Source organism: Phacochoerus africanus, chromosome 12 (genome assembly GCF_016906955.1).
Source record: "Phacochoerus africanus isolate WHEZ1 chromosome 12, ROS_Pafr_v1, whole genome shotgun sequence".
Taxonomy (NCBI): Eukaryota; Metazoa; Chordata; class Mammalia; order Artiodactyla; family Suidae; genus Phacochoerus; species Phacochoerus africanus.
This window is the reverse complement of record NC_062555.1, coordinates 69,828,538-69,850,075: the sequence shown is the minus strand read 5'-3', so window position 1 is coordinate 69,850,075 and position 21,538 is coordinate 69,828,538. Positions and strand designations below refer to the sequence as shown.

At 47.9% G+C, this 21,538-nt stretch overlaps 1 protein-coding gene across 6 annotated transcripts in view; it reads right to left on the bottom strand.

Annotated features, from left to right (window-relative positions):
- The window catches only part of PRKCQ (protein kinase C theta), a 147,931-nt gene that overhangs the window by 19,122 nt on the left and 107,271 nt on the right, over positions 1-21,538 (bottom strand). For all 6 annotated transcript variants that reach the window (XM_047755233.1, XM_047755236.1, XM_047755232.1 and 3 more), the window contains 3 exons: positions 8,690-8,781; positions 6,328-6,390; positions 1,665-1,803 (listed from right to left, as the gene is read on the bottom strand). In XM_047755233.1, the coding sequence (XP_047611189.1) occupies positions 1,665-1,803; positions 6,328-6,390; positions 8,690-8,781 (294 nt within the window). The remainder of the gene's footprint in view (positions 1-1,664; positions 1,804-6,327; positions 6,391-8,689; positions 8,782-21,538) is intronic.

Sequence of the window (21,538 nt, the reverse complement as noted above, 5' to 3'; positions counted from 1 at the left end):
CATCACTACCTAGTAAACACATTTATCAGTAGTTCATTCTTTCTTTGAAAAGGTACCTATTAGTACCGTAAGGTGCCAAGCCTCGTGCTCCATCCTCAGACATAACAGATCACATTGATGGACACATGCAATAAGGTGGGACAGAACTAGAAACGCCTTGCGTTGGAGACCACTGAACTGCTGAACTCGGCAGAAGGCAGACTTGGTGTCACCATAAGGCAAGGAATGCCTGTGAGGCAAAGCCAGATGAGCGTATCTGCTGATGCAGAGTTCTAAGGTACAGGGTCTCCTTCAAAGGGGAGATAAGGGAGCTATGCATTAACCATGCTATTCTATAAGCAGCTGCACCATGTCCTTGGGGTACTCACCAGTAACTTCCTTGCTAGTGGTTTCCTTTGTTATTCACTAGGCGATAGCTTTGTCATTGCCTATGCCTGGTTTTGCTCACTAACCTACACCTTCCTTAATAAAAGTCTTGTGGGCTAAAGCCTAGGCACCTTTGTTCTGTGGAAGAGTGCCTCCTGGTCCCCCACTTGCTAACTGTAAGAGAGTCTTGTGTGTTTTGTTACACCGCACTGTCCCTCTTGCAGGATCTCCCGTTGCCCTGCCACGCTGGACGCGGCAACCTTGTGCCAATATCAGTTTCCTGGTTTTGATACTGGACCGTAGTTCTGTAAGATGGGACCCTGGGGGAAGGTTAGGATAGGTGATGTTTCTATACTATTTTTGGCAGATTTTTGTAAATTGATACTTACTTCAAAACAAGCTGTTAACAAGTGAATAAGAAAGAGCCCCTGATTTTAGAGTGGTCATCCAGTGATGCAGAGAGAGTCAAAGACCAAAAGCCCACTGTGTGTTTATGCTGTGGGAAGGATCATGTGTAAGGGGGTGTCCCCCTTCCCCCAGGGGTAGACAGGGGGAAGCTGGGGCGGGGGGGAGCCCAGAATCGGGGGTCCTCAGGTATAGCTGGATGGATGGATGCCTTCTGGGCAAATGCTGATTCTCCAGGGACTCAGAATATGAGAGCAAAGGCTTTGTTTGTTTTTTTGGTTCTTTTTTTTTTTGGCTACACCCCTGGCATGTAGAAGTTCCCGGGCCAGGGATCCAACCCAAGCCACAGCAGTGACAATGCCCCTTGTTGAATCCCTAGCCACGAGGCTACCAGGAACTCCCAATGGCTTTTTTTTTTTTTTTTTAACTTTCACAGGCTTTCTCATCTGACACCATCACAGGTGACAGGATTGTCTTCATTTGACAGAAGACAGAATGTGGTGCAGGGAGACCCCAGCCATGTCTCCATGATCACACGCAGCTTGGAAACCACAGCTTAGGTTTTCTGGTCTCAAAGGAAACCACTGGACTCAGGTGGATGCCCCAAGCCTGTTGGGTGTTCGCCTGGTTCTTCGCCAGCTGTCTCTTCCAGTTGGTCTGAACAGAGTGAATATATTTTAAGGCTGGGGTGGGGGAGCCGTGATGGGAAGAACATGCTGGGTCCCTCATACCTTGGTGAGATGATGACCTCAGCATCAGTAACCCCCTCCCCAGCACCTGTGTGCAGCTGCGTTTGTCAGATACTCAGAAAAACATACACATCCCAAGGCAAATTCAGGGGAGGAAGTTGCTGTGGTGCTGGCCGGAGTGAGCCGAGTTGGGAAGGGGCTTACCTCCGGGGCTATGTAGTCCGGGGTCCCACAAAAAGTGTTTGTCCTGGCGTCTCCCAACATGTTCTCCTTACACATCCCAAAGTCTGCGATTTTGATGTGTCCGTCTTTGTCTAACAGGATGTTATCTAGCTTCAGGTCCCTGGAAGACAAAGCAAAACCTCACATTCATAATACAGTTTTGTTGGCGTTCCTGTTGTGGCTCAGCAGGTTAGGAACCTGACATAGTGTCCATGAGGACGCAGGTTCCATCCCTGGCCTCGCTTAGTGGGTTAAGATCTGGTGTTGCCATGAGCTGTGATGTAGGTCACAGACGTGGCTTGGATTCCGTGTTGCTGTGGCTGGGGTGTAGGCCGGCAGCTGCAGCTCCAATTAGACCCCTAGCCTGGGAACGTCCATATGCTGTGGGTGCAGCTGTAAAAAGAAAAAAAATATACAGTTTTGTTAAAATGGAATTGCCACATGAGGAGGGGCTGCAGGTCCCATCACAGCCCAAAAGGCAGCTAGAAGGTGCTTTGCTGGTCGTCTCTTCTTTCAACCCCAACCCTCCACCTACAGTGCGGCCCACGGGCTCACTGCTGCTCTGCCTTGGCCATCTCTGCCCGGGGCTTCACCTGCAGCTCCTCTGGGCCCAGGTCGGCTTTCTCTGGTCTGGGCTCTGACCGAATTCCGTGTCTTCTATGCCCAGCTTGGGACCTGGCCCATCTCCAAAGCTCCAGCCACATTTCTTGTGTGACTGGCTGGGCAGGTGCTGTGATGGGGACGTGTCAAGGTGTTGTCACTGCCAAGGAGCACCCCTCGATAGTAAGAAATGAAGCCTGGGTGGACAGGAGCAGCTGGTGATGGATGAGATGCTGTCGGGCTGGTGGTTGGTGAGGTGTTTTCTGTGGGGTGGTAGTTAATACCACACAGACACCTACCCTCTCACATTCAAGGCAGGGGTGTAGATAAAACTGCCTCTTCAAGGGAATGGCTGGTTGCCGCGGATTCCCCTGACTTATCAAGGAGGTAATACAGGTCATGCAGCTACCTATAGATAATATAACTAATACAGCTCTCCAGAGATAATACAGCTGCCTATAGATAACACAGCTCATACAGCCATCTATAGATAATATAACTAATACAGCCACCTATAGATAATACAGCTTATACAGCCACCTATAGACAATAGGGCTAATATAGCCATCTTATAGATATAACTAATTCAGCCATCTGTAAATAATATAAATAATACAGGCCTCTACAGATAATATAGCTAATACAGCCACCTATAGATAATAGGCCTAATATATTCATCTTATAACTAAAACAGCCATCTGTAGATAATATAACTAATACAGCCATGTATAGATAATACAGCTAAAATAGCCACCTATAGATAATAGGGCCAGTATAGCCATCTTATAGATATAACTAATACAGCCACCTATAAATAATATGGCTAATAGATAGTACAGCCATCTATAGGTAGAATGACTAATAGCTAATAAAGCCATCTATAGATAATATAGTTAATACAACTATCTACAGATAATACAGCTAATAGATAATACAGCCATCTATAGATAATATGACTAATAGCTCATACAGCCATCTATAGATAATATGGTTAATAGCTAATACAGCTATCTATAGATAGTACAGCTACTCTATCTATAGATAATATGGCTAATACAGCTATCTATAGATGATATAGCTAATACAGCCATCTGTAGATAATACAGCTAACACAGCTCTCCATAGATCATATGGCTAACACAGCCATCTATACATAATAAGGCTAATTCAGCTCTAACTAACATGGGCAAGACACAGATCTGAGGCTCTTTATCCAGTACCTTTCCTGGGGGGAATGTCGCAGGAAGAAAGGCCTGAAAATAGACTCGCTTTATGCCAATTTCTGAGGATTTATGTTTCTTCAAGGATAAACTGTCCTGCACGTTATTCTGAGATCACTTAGGGGGCGCTGTTCCTGACAGAGAGTAATTCCAGAGCCAGAATCCATCTGATACCAGAACCACCCCAGCCAGCGAATTCCTCTGTCCTTAGAAAACCAGGACCTGGTCAAGCAGCCCAGCTCACTTTTATGGAAACATAACGGGTGATAAGATTCAAAAAAGATAAATGAGCCGAGCTACGCCTGCCTGAGATTTTACCGGGTGGCTCACGGTCCTTGCTTTAACCTTACGGGAGCCCTTGGATATTTGATTGAGAAAGTGACACCAAGCTTCCTCTTGGCTTCCCTTGATTCGGCTGAGGCATATCATTCGTTCATCATAGGGCATGGCTTCCACACCTGACATTCTGGCCCCTACCCTCCAAATAGCTCGGATTGGTCAATTTTCTTCTTGGAACATGATGCTCAGAATGGACCTGGGGTCTTCCAGACACATAACCTCACAGGTACAGATGGCAGTGGCACCTTTAAGTTCCTGGCCTGATCCTCCTGCTTCTCAGCACTGCGGCCCAAGCTGTGCATTAGTCATTTCCGAAGCGCCATCACTATCACAATTCATGTGGAATTACTGTAAACGAAAACCTCTGGGCATCCTTTTTCTCCTCCCTACCCAAACTACTATGATACCCACTTCCTGTCATCCTATACCTGAAATTGATTTTTTAAAGATAATGCAGGTACCACACCTGTCATTGGTTTCTTGAAACTTTGATCGATTTTCGTCGGTGGCATTTTAGGTATTCCAGCTGGTCACAGAACATCCAGCCTTTTCTGCTTTATCTGCCCACGAACGTGAGTTTCATGACAACAACTCCAAGTCTGGGAAATGTGGTTGGTGATGGCTGTGCCTGCTTTCCTTGATGAACTAAGATGGCCTGGGACAGAGGAATAGCTACTTTTTTTGCCTTTCTCGGTACCTCCTTTAAGAAAAATTGCTCAGAATTTCCTGCTCAAAGAGTCTGCTCCCAAAGGGCTGGCAGGTGGCTCTGTCCCCACACCCCACCCACCCTAGGTGACGGGGCCCGAGGTGGAGGCCTGACTCTTGGTCGGCTCTTCTCCTTGAGGGGGACTTGTTGGGGTTGCAATATGGCGGCACTAATCTGTCCGGGTTGGGTGCCTGATGCTCAGGGCTGTGTGGGCGCCTCCTCACCAGCCCTTGGAGAAACAGAAATCCATTTGTAAAAACAGAACTGAAGGGACTAGGCCAAGAGCAGAGACAGGCCACGTGAACCCAAGGGGAGACTGAGCTGAGCAGAGAGGAGCCACTTTGGTTCTGACGGGTCTGCATTTGTGGCTCCACATTCTCGGGGAGGTTGAGCTGCTGCTGAGGCAAGCGTTTGAGTGCTCTATGTTGCCTGCGGTCCATTTCCAAGTTCCGAAGTCCCATCACTCATCTTCTTATCTAGCCTTCTGGTTAAACTCTAAGCTTCCTGTGGGTGGAAATGCATACTGCTTGCTCCTTGCTGGGTTGTGATGCTCTGACAAGAGTGTAGCCTGGGTTGACCGTTCTGTAGCTATTTGTTGAATGAAATCATCTCCATCCAGGGACCACTTCACCACCAGTGATTATGGGCTGCCAGTAAGTCCTGAGTAACTGTTCCCTTTGCGTTCTCACCTTCTGTGACAACAAATGAGCCAGAGAAAGTGAGCACGGGATGCAGGTGTGTTTTGGTGGAGTGATGCTGTTCGCGGGTGTCCCCAGAGCTGAGGTCTTGCTTCCGGGCCAGCATGGTAACCTCCGTCACCTGCTTCTGTCCAAGCAGGTGCATGGACACCGCCAGGACACACCTTCCTTCAGACCTGACTCAAATGCTGTCACACTTTCATTATTAGGACTAGAGACTTCCAGTATGTCTAAGTCTTCTCCTTAAGTCTTCTGCCTTCCTGTTTCTTCATTTTAATTACATCCACTCTCACTGTGACTTAGGGACTATATTCCAGTATGTCCAGTGAGGAGTCATACTTTTACGCAAAAATGGCAGGTTCATTTCCTAATCCACCCCCTCTGCAATCCTGGTATCATTTTGAGTTTCTGCTGTATGAAACACACTTGTGTCATATCCACTTATGTCCCTAGAAATGTGGCTGAAGGGTGGCTTTGGCGTCATCACCAGGGAGCCGTATATCCAGCCACGGTATTGCATACAGCTCAGAAAGATCATGAACATAACATCTAACGTCGGCAATTCTTTCACATGCATTTTGCATTTGATTCCAAGACAGGCCTGGAATAAAGAACAAAATGAGAGCACAGCCTTCTTGCTGCTGAGACTGGAACTTCTACCTTGGCTGTTGTTAAGCTGCCGTCCATGTTATCGCTCTGGCAGGAAGCCTGGCTGTGGAACTTTCTGCCACAAAAACCCACTGGTGATGGTTACACCAGCCCGACCAGGAAATTCATCTATCTTGGTCCTTTTATTTTTATTTTTTTTGTCTTTTCTAGGGTTGCTCCCGTGGCATATGGAGGTTCCCAGGCTAGCGGTCGAATTGGAGCTGTAGCCACCAGCCTACACCAGAGCCACAGCAACGCAGGATCTGAGCTGCATCTGCGACCGACACCACAGCTTACGGCAACGCCGGATCCTTAACCCACTGAGCAAGGCCAGGGATCGAACCCGCAACCGCATGGTTCCTAGTCGGATTCATTAACCACTGCGCCACGACGGGAACTCCTAGCTCGGTACTTTTTTCCAGAGTAAAAGTTACCTGTAGACGATTCCTTTGGAATGAAGGAACTGCAGGCCGAGAATGATTTCAGCAGCATAGAACCTGAGGGAAGGAAAATCAAGGCTCGACACAGATATTTAGCAGAATATACCCCCCCCCCATTTTATAATAGTGAGTGTTCTCTGCAGTGCTCTGCTCAATGTACAGATGCAATTTTTTTTATGGCCACGCCCCTGGCATGTGGAATTTCCTGGGCCAGGGATTGAACCCAAGCCACAGCTGCAACCTACACCACAGCTACAGCAGTGCTGGATCCTTAAACCCACTGTGCCGGGCTGGGGATGGAGCCCATGTCTCTGCAGCAACCTGAGCTGCGGCAGTTGGATTCTTAACCCACTGTGCCACAGCAGGAACTCCCGAAATTTTGTTTAATCATAACGAGAGGAAGATGTCATCCATTTTTCATGTCCAGCTTCAGCCCTGAGAAAATAAAATGGAGCTGGTATCTTTAGTCCTACCTGCATCTAGTGTTTATTCCTACACTGTAGACTATAATGCTTTGACTATCACTTTTTCTTTGCTAAAACACACAAACACTGAATGTAATGATAGGGACATCGTTCTCCCTTTTATTCTAAAACCTACCTGGACTCCTTAGGCCCATAGGCAGGGTCACTGCACATTAACCTGACTTGTTCACATGTAAGAAATGCAGCCTGAGCACCGGAGGAACCCAGAGGCAGACTTCGGCAAGACTGTGGGTTCAGCTCCAGACCACCCCAATAAAGCGAGTCATGCAGATTTTTTTTTTTTGTGGTTTCCCCGTGCATATAAAATTATGTTGACACTACCCTGTAGTCTCTGAAGTGTGCAATAGTATGTCTTAAAAACAATGTGCCTGCGTTAATTGAAAGATACCGTCCCAGAGTTCCCATTGTGACTCACTGGAAACAAACCCAACTAGTATCCATGAGGATGCAGGTCTGATCCCTGGCCTGGCTTAGTGGATTAAGGAATTGCCATGAGCTGCGGTGTAGGTTGTGGATGCAACTGAGATCCTGAGTTGCTGTGACTGTGGTGTAGGCCAGTAGCTGGAGCTCCAATTCTATCCCTAGCCTGGGAACCTCCATATCCCGCACCTGCAGCCCTAAAAAATACAAATACAAATGAAAAAAGACCTTACTGCTAAGGTCCTCTGACAGTGCCTGGTTGCCACAAACCTTCAACTTGGAAAAAACAAAGCATCTGCCAAGCCAGCCACATGCACTCACACGAGATATGCCTATATTAGAAGCTGGGAGGGACACCTTTGCTTCCCCACCTTCAGTGATGACAGACTCAGAGGAGGTGGGTTTCTGTCACCACTCGTGGGACTAAAGTTAGGTAGAAGGGAGAACTTCCCACCAGCGAGGGCTGCGGGATCTCAGAGCAGAGGGCAGGAACCCCTTCCTGAGAGGCAAGGAGACATGCGTGTGGCTTCCGTGCCTTACAGCGCCAGAGGGGGCCGTGCCCTGAGGGCATCATCTCCAGCAGAAAAACGCCCAATGATTTCTGAGCGGCAGAAATCCCCTACAGTTATCTCCGGGCCCTGGGCTGATGGCTCCAAGTGATGTGCTCCTCCTTGGCTCTGACACAGCGGCCACCGCAGCCAGGGTTTCTGCAGGAGCAGGTGGGAAAGCCTGTCTCTGGATGCAGCTCAACCTGAGCGCCTCCCAGGGCTCACTAGGGGTACGTGAAAGATGATGGGGCTGAGAGCAGAGAAGGTGCAGGTGTAGCCACACCTTTAAGTGGGTCTGGGGGCGCAGACATCGTGTGTCTCCTCATCACCGTGGTTTGATGACTCAGGAATGAGGGCCTGCAGAGGAAGGAGGGCAGGGCTTCGGGGGACCTGACTGCAGCCTCGGCCGCAAACCCAGCCTGCTCGCCTCCTGCCTCCGGGGTGGCTTGACGCCAAAGACGGCCAAGATGTAGTCTCAAGGGAGGGTAAGTGTCTCTCCCTGTTCCTAAGTCTCCGGGCCCCTAAGCCAGATGCTTTCTGCCGTCACACGGAGCTTCCCATTACGCCCCATCCCGAGACCCCCTTCGCCATCTGGGTCCCAGTGGACTTCCACTCAAAGGACAGACACTGCTTCCAGTTCACATGATTTAGGGGCCTGAGGACTTCGGGCAGAGTGGGGGGTGGGGTGGGGGGGGCTTTTAGTAGGTGATCTCAAGGCGGAGAACTGAAAGAAAACCGACGTGAAGCTTCACAGGCAGGGAAAGTGGCTGCTCGTTGGATGTGTTCCTGGGGCCACCTCGCCCTGGGGCTGAGGCTGGCGACTGAGAAACAGCAAGCATGGTGTGGGCACTGCTGACCCCATGCCGAGGCCCGTGGGGTCGCGCACTCGACAAAGGCTCTTACGTGGCTCTGCAGAGGTCGAACTTGTGGCAGCTCTGGATGTGGTACATTAGGTCTCCGCCGTTGAGATATTCCATCACAAAAAAGAGGTTTTCCTGGGGAAAAACACAACAATCCCAACTTTGAGCTTCTTCAAAAAAAGAAAGCAGGGATTATTTTTTCAATGGATATCCTTGTTTCAGAGGAACCAATTTGGCTTTGAACTCCCTTCTAAAAAGGCCGTCAAGATAATTTGGCCCATCTGCAGCATTTCTGAACCCCAAGATGCTGGGGGAGTCTTGGGGGGGGGGCTGTGACATTTTTGAAGATGCCAGTGTGCTGTGACTCAGCAGGTGGGGGTCCAGCCCCAGGAAGGGGCCCACAGGACTTGCTCCCTGGCAGTGGGATGGTGTTGGGCACTTAATGGGTGCTGACTGTAGACTTAGTATGTGGGATGGCCCAGCGTACAGACTGGGGGGAGCTCCCGACGTGGCTCAGAGGGTTAAGAACCTGACTAGTATCCATGAGGACACCAGCTTGATCCCTGGCCTCGCTCAGAGGGTTCAGGATCCGGCGTTGCCATAAGCTGTGGTGTAGGTCACAGATGCAGCTTGGATCTGGCGTTGCTGTGGTGTAGGCTGGCAGCTGTAGCTCCAATTTGACCCCTAGCCTGGGGACTTCCATATGCTGTGAGTATGGCCCTAAAAAGAAAAAGAGTACGGACTGGGGCCTCTGACTCCAGGGCCAGAGCTCGAAAGGCTTTGCTCATTCAACACTCAGAAGTGGTTCTGGACATGTCCTCCGGGCAGAGTGAGAGCAAGAATGTTCACGCCTGTCTCTTCCATCAAAGACGGGGACACGGTGCCGCCTTCCAGGAGCTCACGGCTGAGTCTGGTCTGACTTCTCTCCAGCCCCATGTCCCCTGTTGTGAACCCCAGGTTGCGAGCCAGCGGGGTTCCCCTAACAGGATGCCCCACCTGCGTTAGAGCCGGGGCCCTTGAACAGCGGTCGTCAAAGGCAAGGGCTGAGTGGTCTTCAGGTCATGGTCAAAGCTTCAGAGGGGCTGGTCCTAGTGACCCTGAGCTCGGCCGTGATGTGAGATGGGTCTCCTCCGTAAGGATATTTGTGTGCCTGGGATCTCCCTGGGTTTGAGCATCCTCGTGAATCAGAGGGAGTCACCCACTCAGTGTGGAGACAGTCGGCGTGCTGGGGCATGAATTTGCACCTGGAGACCTCGCCTGGGTGATTTTTTAACAGACTGAACCTTTATGTTTCAATGTGAGACTAGCCAAGGCCCCAGGGCAGGGAGGTGACGGTGGAAACTGTGCTGGTGTGACAGTGACAACACATTCTTCCTGCCATGGGTGTTGAGGCTGCGTCTCCGCTGAACTGAGAGAACACACATGGTGGCAACTCTCTCAATAATTCAGGAGAAAGGAAATGGCCTGCTTTTTCCCAGGCTGTGACCTCAGATCTCATTTCCTGGCGGTGCCATGTACCCGTCCCTGGAGCCCGGCCTTGCTCTGGGGGACCTGCCCAAATCCTCCACGGACCTAAATCTAACCTCATGCTGATATTTCAGACATAATTTGCACCTGATCCCTTGCTCATCTGCACACTCCTGCTTCCTCGTTAGTACGCCTTCTTGCTAACTCTCACTCTCCTAAGTCCCATGCGAACAGATTCCCTTTACCTGCTTACCCAGGAGGAGGATGGCCTGTGTGCACAGGGGCGACATCTTTTAGGTACTGGGGACAACAAGACATATAAGAACTTAAAGACCGTTTCCAGTTGTGCTCAGATGGAAAGCTCCTCTAAAGCATGAGGATGCTTTACAGACTCCCACCAAGGTGGAAATTTTGGAATTTAAAAATTGTCCGTCTGAACTTGGGGAGAGTGGGGGAAGGTGACTTGAGGCCAAAGGTCCACCTTAACTCTTTCACATCCCGCGGGACAGGGTCCCATCCGTTCTCATGACTAAATCAGAATCCGCGCCCAGTGGGGAGGGTTGGGGGTTGAATTTGTGCAGTGGATGAGACGAGAAGAAATGACAGTGCATGGTCGGTGGGCATTCTAAGAGGACCACCCTACCACAGTGATGATTACTAGCAGTGGAGATGTACAGCAGGTGAGACGGCATGCTTAATTCTGTAAGAGACTTGATGGCTCTACAATCGGTCTTTCAGAAATCTGTGCTAGTTCTCATCTTTATATTATGACAGAGGCACTGAAAAAAGCCCTTGGATTGTCTTTGGTTCTTTATGGTGGCATCTGGCTTCCGTTTAAACCTTTGGTTTGGGTGAATACCAGCTAATGGGGACTTCTTAAAGGGGGTGTGGGCAGTCCCTGCCTGGACGTCCAGTTTGGACGGGTGGCGTGGGGAGACCTCTCCCTTTAGAGGATGCTATTCTGAGGATCTCTGCCTTCTTCCAGGGGGTTCCAAGAGCTGTTGGAAGTCTGGAGAATCCATTCATCCCGGGGCCTGTTGGCTCCACGCTGGGCCCACTGAGAGGGCCCCATGATGAAGCCAGCATAAATGTGTGTGTGCACAAACCACAAAGACCGGGGGGTTGGGGCTGAGGAGCCTATAGAAAAGGATAAACCTTTGAAAAGATGGATCCCAAATCCCAGTCCTAAAAAGTGAAAAAAAAGACAGTAGACTCAAGTGTTCATAAATGGCTGAGGAAGGAGTACTCGGAGCTAAAGGAATCCACAGGGCCCAAAAGAGGGGGTCAAGAGGAAAATCTGCCCCCTGGGGAGCCCTGGATTGGTCAGGAAGAACCAAACACAGGAGGAGAAGACTCAGGGCAGCTGTGAGCACCAGGGGCGTGGCCTTGCCCAGATCGAGTCTAGGGCTCCTCTCCTCCTGACCGTGAAGAAGTTGCTTAACCTCTCCCTAGTCTCACTCCCTTCCTTTGCAAAATGGAAGGAATAATATTCCTACTTCAGAGGGTTGTCGACAGGATGAGGCCTGCAGAGGGTGAGCTGGGGGCTGGCACCCAGCACGCACTTTGCAACTGGTAGCTGTTGTCATCATAGTAAACAACCTGAAAGCCAGTCAAAAAACCCGCAGATCAGAGGAACTAAAATGGAGCGAGATTCCATGTGCATACGTAGGAAGATGATATTATATTGCCAGGATGTCAGTTCTTCCACACTTGACCTAAAGATTCAGGAGAATCCCAATCAAAATCCCAGTGAGTTACCTGGTGACCATCAACAAATGTTTACATGGAAGAGAAGCAAAAGATCCAGGGCAGGCCACACAATTTGGAAAAAGAACTAAGTAGGAAGACTTATTAGAGTGTATTATAATGTATAGTGTATTATAGCGACTTACAGTGACTTGTTATAAGTCAGTGTTCAAGACTTTATAGACACCAGTTATCAAGACAGTGGTAGAGCTGGGGACAGAACAGACTGACAGGTCGGTGGAACAGACGAGCCTAGAAATAGACCCATGTAAATACCGTCAACTGATCTCCGACAAAGGAGCAAAGGCACGACCAGATGTCTCTTCCAGAAATGGTGTAGGACAGCACTACCTACTTCTGTTTCTTTTTCTATGGCCACACCTGCAACATATGGATGTTCTCGGGCTAGGAGGTGAATCGGAGCCACAGCTGATGGCCTACACCACAGCCATAGCAATGCAGGATCCCAGCTGCATCTGGGCAACACCAGATACTTAACTCAGCGACCAGGGATCAAATCTGCATCCTCATGGATAGTAGTAGTTGGGTTCTTAATCCACTGAGCCCTGAGCCACCATGGAAATTCCATCACTATTATTTCCATATTTCTTTCTTTCCCTTCCTTTCTTTCTTTCTTAAGGGCTGCACCTGTGGCATATGGAGGTTCCCAGGTTAGGGGTCCAATTGGAGCTATAGCTGCCAGCCTACATCACAGCCACAGCAACACCAGATCCGAGCTGCGTCTGCAATGTACAACCACAGCTCACGGCAATGCTGGATCCTTAACCCACTGAGCAAGGCCAGGGATTGAACCTGCAACCTCAGGGTTCCTAGTCGGCTCCATTTCTGCTGCACCACAATAGGAACTCCTGTTTCCACATTTCTTAATTTTCATTTGCAGAGTGTCGGAACCACGCCCCCCCCGGGCCAGCCAACCCTTCTCAGAGATGGGACTTGCACAGCCCTGTGGATGTTGAAACGAGGAGGAGGACAGGGAGGCAGAGCTCCAGCTGTGCTCCTGTGCCCATCAGAGCTGGGAGACTATGCAAGCAGGCTGGGGACGGGCATGTGGGCTGGTGACACATTAACTGATGCAAATGACTCTTCTGGGGGAGCGAAAAAGAGTTGAACTTGTGATCCTGTGGGGGGTGGGGGGGATGCTCCCAGACTGCCCTAGACTCAGAAGTTGTCGACAGCTCTGGCACCATGTGTGGATAGGAAACCTCATCTCTGTGTCCCTAACGAGCTGTGGGATCAGGTCAGTCACACCCTCCCCGGGCACCTGTCTCAGCCTCTGAACAATGACAAGTCTTGGTGACACCCTCTGACCGAGGTCCTCTTCACCAGCCTAAGGACTCCCTGATTTTCACCTTAATTCCTTCTTCCCTTTTTTCTTGGGGGAAGACATGAAATAAACTATGGTTATTGAGTCCTTCCCAGATGATCAAATACATATTGGTAAGAGGAAGTTAATGCCTGCAAGATTCTTAGGCGAAATCTTTGTCCAGAAACAATGCACATTTGAAGCTCGGGAAGGCAGAGAGGTGAGCCTTCCTTCTGAAACTTGTGAGGGTGCAAGTTTTATTACGGCTGGGTGCATTCTGGTCCACCATGACACTCTAAAGGTCACAAGATAGAGGTCAGGGGCCTTCTTCCTGTCTCCTGATTATGCTAACAGAGCTATGGGCTGGGGGCAATAGCTCTATGGTCCTCCGTTCGTACTGCTTTACTGTCTAAGCACCAAGGGCTAAGGCAGAAAGCGTCAGGACAGCGTGGCCCAGGGCTGTCCTGAGTAGACAAGAGTGGCAGGTGAATCACTTTTGATTGGTCTTTGTATTTCGTTTCTGAATCATGTGTTTCATTCTCTTAGGAAGAACTCAAGCAGGCCTGCTCAGAGAAGGGTGGGTATTATTTCTGATTTCAGAAAAGAGTCCCAACAAAGGATCAGGACGCGATAATCTCTAGGACGCCCCCCGCCCCCAGTCCAAGCGTTCAGCAAGTGTTTCCCTTTGCCCCCAAACATAGCATATTGTCACAGGGCTCCAGGAAATCATGCATTTATAACAGGGAGGTTGCCTTACTTAGGGTGTTTCTGTCTGCAGGGAAATGGCTAAGCTTCTTGCAAATTAAACAATAAAACACTGGGTGTATTTCCATTCTGTGGGTGAAGTCAGTTTTAGTTGGGGTTGGATGGTTCAACAATTAGGGCCACCGGAAGAAGTGATTCACTGAATAACCTCTCGATAACAAGAAAGCACTTGATACACCATTCAATAATATTTTTCTCTCACTTTTCCAGTCTGCAAACATACCCACGGCATACAGGCTGTTCTGTATGCCAGACCCACAAAAACAAGCACGTCATAGTTAGTTACTGCTTTGCTGTGATTTTCTGACAACTGAAGGCCATAGTTAATGCTGATATTCTGTAGATAGACAGGTATTCAGACCTATGTGGCTCTTTTTGCTTTACAAAGGTATTTATTCTTGCAAAATCATTTAAATACACATATTGAATACTTTAAAAAATTCAAAAGAGCAAAGGATTCTGTGTATGTGTATACAACGCACTGAATTTTCCAGGGCTTCTACCAATATCTTTCATCACTTGGCTGATGGAACTGTGTATTTGTTCCAGGTACTTACAAAAATACAAGAGATCACTTTGAGAAGGGGGGGGGGCTTCGAACATCCAAATTCCTTTGTTTTGTAAATCAATCTATAAAATTTAGCTGTGAAAGCACTTTATACTGGTAAAAAGGAGGAAGGCAGGTGGAAAGCGATATACAGGAATACAAAGTAGTTCGTTAATTTAAGTACAGGAATAGATACTTTGTTAAGAACTGGGAAAAAAATCATTTTTCAGATGGTAGATACATACTGCTCTCTGGTTTTCAAGACCAAATCCTTAAACCCATCATGGTCTACGTTTAACCAGGTTCTGCCTTTGAGTCTCTACTTGCTGGCCCCATCCCTGTTACACTGTGTGCACCCTGAGTCCGAACCCATGCAGAGTGGAGCTAAGTCCCAGCTGGAGCGCCGACACCTCCGCGGAGGTTTACACTGCGGTCTACTGTGGTTCCCCAGGGCTAGGTTCTGGTTTGCAGTTACAAACGGGGACAGCTGCTTCCTTGACATCCCTGCGGTGGGGAGGCCACAGAGGGGCTTCCTGGGTGGAGAAAGGCCACAGGGCTGTCAGGGATGCCGGAGCCTGGGAGCTCGCAAACCAGGAGTGCCCAGGTGGGGGCGGAGCTCGCATCAGGGCGGCTCACCTGCTGCGTACCTGGACCCAAGGCTCACCCAAACCTCCTGCTCTTCCACGCACACACCCTGCATGACTGTGGGCGCGTGGACACTCAGTTTCTTAGGTATGCTTGTACTGCACAGGCTGGGGCCACTCTGAAGGTGGAGTGCCGCATGGGTTCCTTACTCTATTAAGCTGGAAGTTAAAACATCCCAGAAAACAGGGTTATTTTCTTTTTCATAAAGAATATGCCATCGAAAAGAAGAACCAAATAGGTAATCACATATGTACTCCTTATGTCTAAATGTACTTGTGTGTGTGTGTGTGTGTGTGTGTAGGGGGGGAGTCGGGGAGGGGGAGGGGCACGGCTCGCTGTAGACCAGCACACACTCATTACGGCCTGTTTATATTGCTACTGCAAATTCTAATTAGCAAAACGCACGGCCTGTGACAGATTCATGAGTCCATGTGAGAAATAATGTGCTTGAGTTTCTAGAGCTTTGTAGCTGCACCAGGAACTTGGGCTCCGTTGGCATTTTCTGGCTTAATTGTCCCAGGGGGTTGTCTTGCATTAACTAACAAATTATCTTCTTCGACTAATGGAAGTTCAAACAGGGATCCATCTCATGAATTTTAAAATCTGTTTCCCTAGGATGATGGGGTCCCTGCGGAGAGGCAGTGGAGCAGGTAGGCTGCCGGGCTGGGCCAGCAAACCACCAGCGTGTGCGTTCTGGGTCCGCTAACAGCCCTTGGGCCTCTGGTGTCTTCGAGCCCCTGCAGGGACTGCCTTTGTGTCCTTGTCTGTAATATGGGGATGATAACAGTACCTACTTCAGAAGGTGGCTATGAAGATTAAATGAGCCCGAATATGTCACATGCCTAGAACATGGACTGGCATAAATATATTTATACCACAAATGCTCTGTAAATATTAGCTGTTATTATATTTATGACTGTAGTTATTATATATGATACACATGTACATGCATGTTGAGAAATATGTACTCCTAAGCACAGGTGGGGTCTCTGGAACAGATTGAGCTCTAACATAAAAGGCAAATTTTGGAGTTCCTGTTGTGGCTCAGTGGGTTAAGAATGTGACACAGTGTCCGTGAGCATGCAGGTTCAATCCTTGGCCCTGCTCAGTGGGTTAAGGATCTGGCATTGCTGAGCTGTGGTGTAGGCCGCAGACATGACTTGGATCAGTGATGCTGTGGCTGTGGTGTAGGCCGGCAGCTGCAGCTCCGACTTGACCCCTGGCCCCAGCATTTCCATTTGCCAGAGATGCAGCCATAAAAAGGGAGGGGAAAAAGGGCAAGTTTTAAGGAATTTGGTTTTGATGTGAAAATGATTTACTTGGCAGAAGATTTTAAAATTACTAAGTGATCACTGCTTACAAAGAGAAAAAAAGATACAGAAAAATGAAAAGACTCAAAAATCCTACTTCTTGGCACCTTTGATGTAACTAGGAATAACTCTTTGATAATGCTTTCATGTATTTTCCAATTTTTAAAGTATACTTCAGCGTGATTATTTTTATAATTAGAGAAAATATGAGTGGACTTTTCTTAAGAATTATAAGTGAGTTTTCTACCACCTGACATGGGTATGGTATAGATTCTCAGCATGTGTCACGGGGGGTAGCTCTCTGGCATGGAAACCCAGAGGAAGTGTTGGATGGAAAGTAAGGTGCTAGCTTCTTTACTTTCCTCGACTGAAACTGGCAGGCTTGGGCACCATGAGGAAAGCGTGACCAGGCACAGGGGGTGGAGTCATCTCATCAATCAAAATAATGCAAATGGAGCCATTCTTTAAACAAAGAATCAATAACCAAAATATCTAAAAAGGGAAACATCATTAAAGCAAAAAGTTTTTTTTTAATAAGATGAAAGAAAAGATGATTAAATACAAAGTTAAAGTGATTTAACAAAACCAGTGGTGTACCTCTCCCAGGGCTGTGTTTGCATGCATGTCCTTCAGAGAAATGAAGAGCCCTGGGGCTGTAAATACATCAGTATTTACACCATGAGATCAATCTTTTGCTCTTTTTGTCTTGTTCTAGGGCCGCACCTGCAGCATATGGAGGTTCCCAGGCTAGGGGTCTAATTGGAGCTGTAGCCGCTGGCCTACACCACAGCCACAGCAGCGCCAGATCTGAGCCCCATCTGCAACCTACACCACAGCTCACAGCAACACTGGATCCTTAACCCACTGAGCAAGGGCAGGGATCGAACCTGTAACCTCATGGTTCCTAGTTGGATTCATTAACCACTGAGCCACGACGGGAACTCCGAGATCATTCTTTAAGAGGACATTTTGTGAATGAATATTCTAGAATTCGTAAAGGGAAAATGTAAAGGGGACTCAGTGATTTCAATATGATCTAGCTTCTCCTCTGCTTTCCTCTTAGAATGATTACATTTGCTTTTAATAAGAGAATGAAAATAAAGAACATGGAAATTATTGAGTCATGATGACTGTTCAAGACAGCTTGTCAGCACGGAACCGATACCAGAATAGTTGCCAAAGGTGCATCTATTACTGGGTAAGCAAGAACTTCATAGCATTAAAAGTTTTATGATTCTGCCATACATATATCAGTTAATTTTGAAAATACATGGGGAACTTGGCAAATATTATGTCATTGTGGTCAGAAATACGGATTCCCTCTCTAGAAAAAAATAAGGAGGAAAAGAATAATCACTTTTTCTAGTTTTTCCCCCAAAAGCAAATATATCAATGTCATAAATTTTATACAAGAGGAGGTATGCGTGTCTGAAGAAATTAGAATTAAGCTATCTATTGTAAAATATCCAAGCATCAGACGTTAAGCATCTGTAATAACTGCTATAACATCCAAGATGGCAGTAGAACAATATGGAACCTGGAGAGTAGACTTCCACTCACTTCAGGGTAGAGCCTCTCATAGCCAGGGGAAGTGCACCCTGGAGAATGAAGGGAGGCTGGTACATGTCTAAAATTAAAGGAAATAATCCACAGCAAGTATTCAGCCCTGTGTGTGACATGGAGTAAAGGTTATGTCATAACCTTTATTATGTGCATTGTTAGAACAAAATGTGCTCCATATTCCTGCTTTTTTCCTCTCTCCCTCTCCCTATTTATATATAAATAGACACGTATTTCTATATATCTATATAGAAATACATATAGATATACTGTGTGTGTGTGTGTGTATATAAATGACCAGGAAGGTCAGTGATGCCTTTAGAATTCTTCCAAATCTTGCAGCATGTCCCATCCAGCTTGTAGCCTCCACCTTCCCACAAAGGAACCTAGAGAGATGCACACATGCTTCAAACTATGTGGGTGTGGAATTCTGGGGTCCTGGAGTTTGGGATGGGGGGGTGAGGGGAGCATGGTCCCTGCTCCACAGGGAGATGTGTGGCCAGAGGAAGGCCCAGGGGAGGCTTGCCTGTTTCTAAGGTTTGGGACAGGCAATGGATAATGCTCCAATTCAATGAGTGGGGTTGGATTTGGCGTTCAGGTACCTGGCAAGCTCAAGTTTGCGAACACTTTTGGATGGACAGTATGATCTAGAAAAGAGACTAGATTGTGACAAGCGGGGCTGATCTCGTCTTTGGATCTCAATTTCCTTAGCTGCAACATGAGATCTGAGCAGACCACTTCTGCAACCCCTTCCTACTCTTAACCCTTTCATATGGCCTGCCATTACAAGAGAAAAAAAATGAGTATAACAAGTCAAAGGAGGAGCCATAAGCAACCAAGATGTTCCGCAGTAGGCAAGGGATTCGTAAACTGTGATAATCCAGACAACAGAATATTTGGTAATGAAAAGAAGTGAGCTATTAAGCCGTGGAGAGACATGGAGGAATCCTATGTGCCTGTTTCTTAGTGGAAGAAGCCCGTGAAAAGGCTATATATAACCTGAGATTTTTAAATGATATGACATGGAGATAGAAAAAAAAATCAGGGGTGGCTGGGGGGTGGGGGTGTGAGGGCAGCACAGGCTGAGGGCAGAGATTTTTAAGGCAGTGAAACTATTCTGCATGATGCTATAATGGTGAATGCATGTCCTACACCTGTCAAAACTCATAAAATATTCAATACAAAGCCTTCAGTATCAACTCTCCACTTCAATAATAATATATAAATATGACTCATCAGTTGTAACAAATGCATTTCACTTAAGCGAGATGTTGAAATAGGGGAAACTGTGAGGGTGGCGAGAGGAAGGGGGTGTCTGTGGAAGTCTTTGGACTTTCCACTCAGTTTTTCTGTAAAAGTTAATCTCTTAAAAAACCCTAGTAGCTATAGACTAGCTGATGCATTAAAAGTAATGCAAATGTACAAGACTAGAAGAAAAACAGGCTTTAGATTCGTCCTCATTTGGAATTCATAAAAATATTAATGAAATAATGACCGAAGATGGAGACTCTTAAATTCCACTAAATTCTAATGTTTATTCACCCAAGAAAGGTAGAAATTACACAAAGGCAGCATTGCAGTTTCTATTTAAAGCACGGAAACTATGACTTCAAAAAACACATCTTTCTTTTGGTTGTGTCCACTTAAAATGTCTGTAACTGCTCTTCTAAAAAAATTTTTTTTTCATAGTTTCTTGGAGAATTAGTTTATGTCTTTTAACCTAGTAACTATCGAGGATTTAAGAGCTCAGTCCCATTCTGGATTCATACCATCATTATAAAAACGGCGGTGGAGGCGACCCAGTAAGTTGATGTCAGCTTATTTCCTTGTCTTGAAGACTTTTCACCTTTCCAGTATCCCACCCCTGGGGAATTCCCATCGCACATTCTCTCCACACTTTGGCCCTTAGACGGTCCCTCGTGAGTTGTGCTTCTATGTCTCACTCCATCCTTAATGGAGCCCCGCCCATGGGTCAAGCCCCTTCCTCTCCAATGTCCTCAGACCCCTTCTCGTCTTTCTCATTTCCAGCCCAGGGCCGCGTCCTGTTTTGCTGCGGTGATCACCCTCTCCCACCTCCTCTTCTTCTCACTTAGTCCCTCTGCCGCCGCCTCCTTACGCTTCATCTCTCAGAAGGGACCCCTCTCCTTTATCCTAAACGCCTTTCTCTTCCAGAATCTTCCTCCAGAGATTCCTTCCTCGTGTCTCCAGCCTTCTCCCTCCTTGTAACTCTTGAACCCTGTGATCCTAACAAGTGTCCATGTTCAGAAATGCTCTCTGAAAGATGGCTGTGTAGCCACTGAATCCCCCGCCCCTCACTCCTTAAGACTCTCTAACCTGATATCTGTCCTCTGTCCCCAGAAGGATGCTCCCTTCTGTCCCTGAGACGACACAGTCCACAGGCAGCATCCTCCCTGCTCGGCCCTCGTGGTCCCCTCTTTCCTGAGATCCTTCCCTCTCCTGGCTTCCCCGAACCTCCCCGAGGGATCCACTCCATCCCCGACTTTCCCTCCTCCTCCTCCTCCTTATGAGGGGTCTTGACTTTGGTTTGGTCCTTGACCCTCTTCTGTCCCCAGTTTCAACTACCACCTGTTTGTGAAGAGTCCCGTGTTTATCCCTTCTCGGGCTGCGTGCCGTTGTCGTTGCTTGAATAGGGGACTGCCCCTCTGTGTGCTCTGCTGTAGGAAGAAACGACTGCTGGGAACGCTACATGTCAGGCTGCCCTTTGCTACTGATGGTACGTTTTTTCCAAGACTGTCAGCCGAGAAAAGGACCCAAAAGTGACTAAAGTTTGGATGTGGGGAGACTAGGGGCAGGTGAGAATAATTCTGCCATCCAGGTAGAGCGTCCACGAGGTTGCAGTGGGCTCAGATCCTAGGAGCCCAGGGTCAAGGGGAGATCACAGCCTTGAAGGGCAGAGAGAGGCAGAGGCGTGGACAGCAGGGGGACGTCCTCTCCTCTGCAGGGTGACAGCACTAGCCTTTCTGGCCTTCAGGATGCTGGCAGACATGCCACAGTCGGCCAGTGTAATTTACCAAAAGACCATTTCTGGTTCATTTTCTTCCCCCACAGCCCCCTCCCCCAAGCACAGTATCTAGAATTCTGCGGGAAAAGAGAGAGAAAACAGGCTCCTTGACACCAAGAGGAAGTACTATTTCAACAGAGAAAGCAAATGAATGCATGTGAAGGCAGTCACAAAACAGGCCAAAGCACGGGAACAAAACTGCCTGTTCAGGTCTTGGCAGCTGCCAGCAGGTGGTGAGAGATGGTGGTGGTACCTAAGCGGGATCTGGACACTGAAAGACACTGTGGGGAGATCCTCTCTGAATGAGCCTTCAAAGGAGGGCTGAGGGACAGAGGTGAGAGGGCTAGGATACCCTTGAAGGTGACGCAAAAGGCTTTTGTTTTTAGGGAAGCTGGTGTTTGAGGCTTTGGGAAAACAGCTGATGGAAGAATGACTGGCGATGTGGCACACGAGCCTTGAAGAAACAAGTCCCATAAAAGCGAGCGAATATCTGTGAGCTTAAAAAG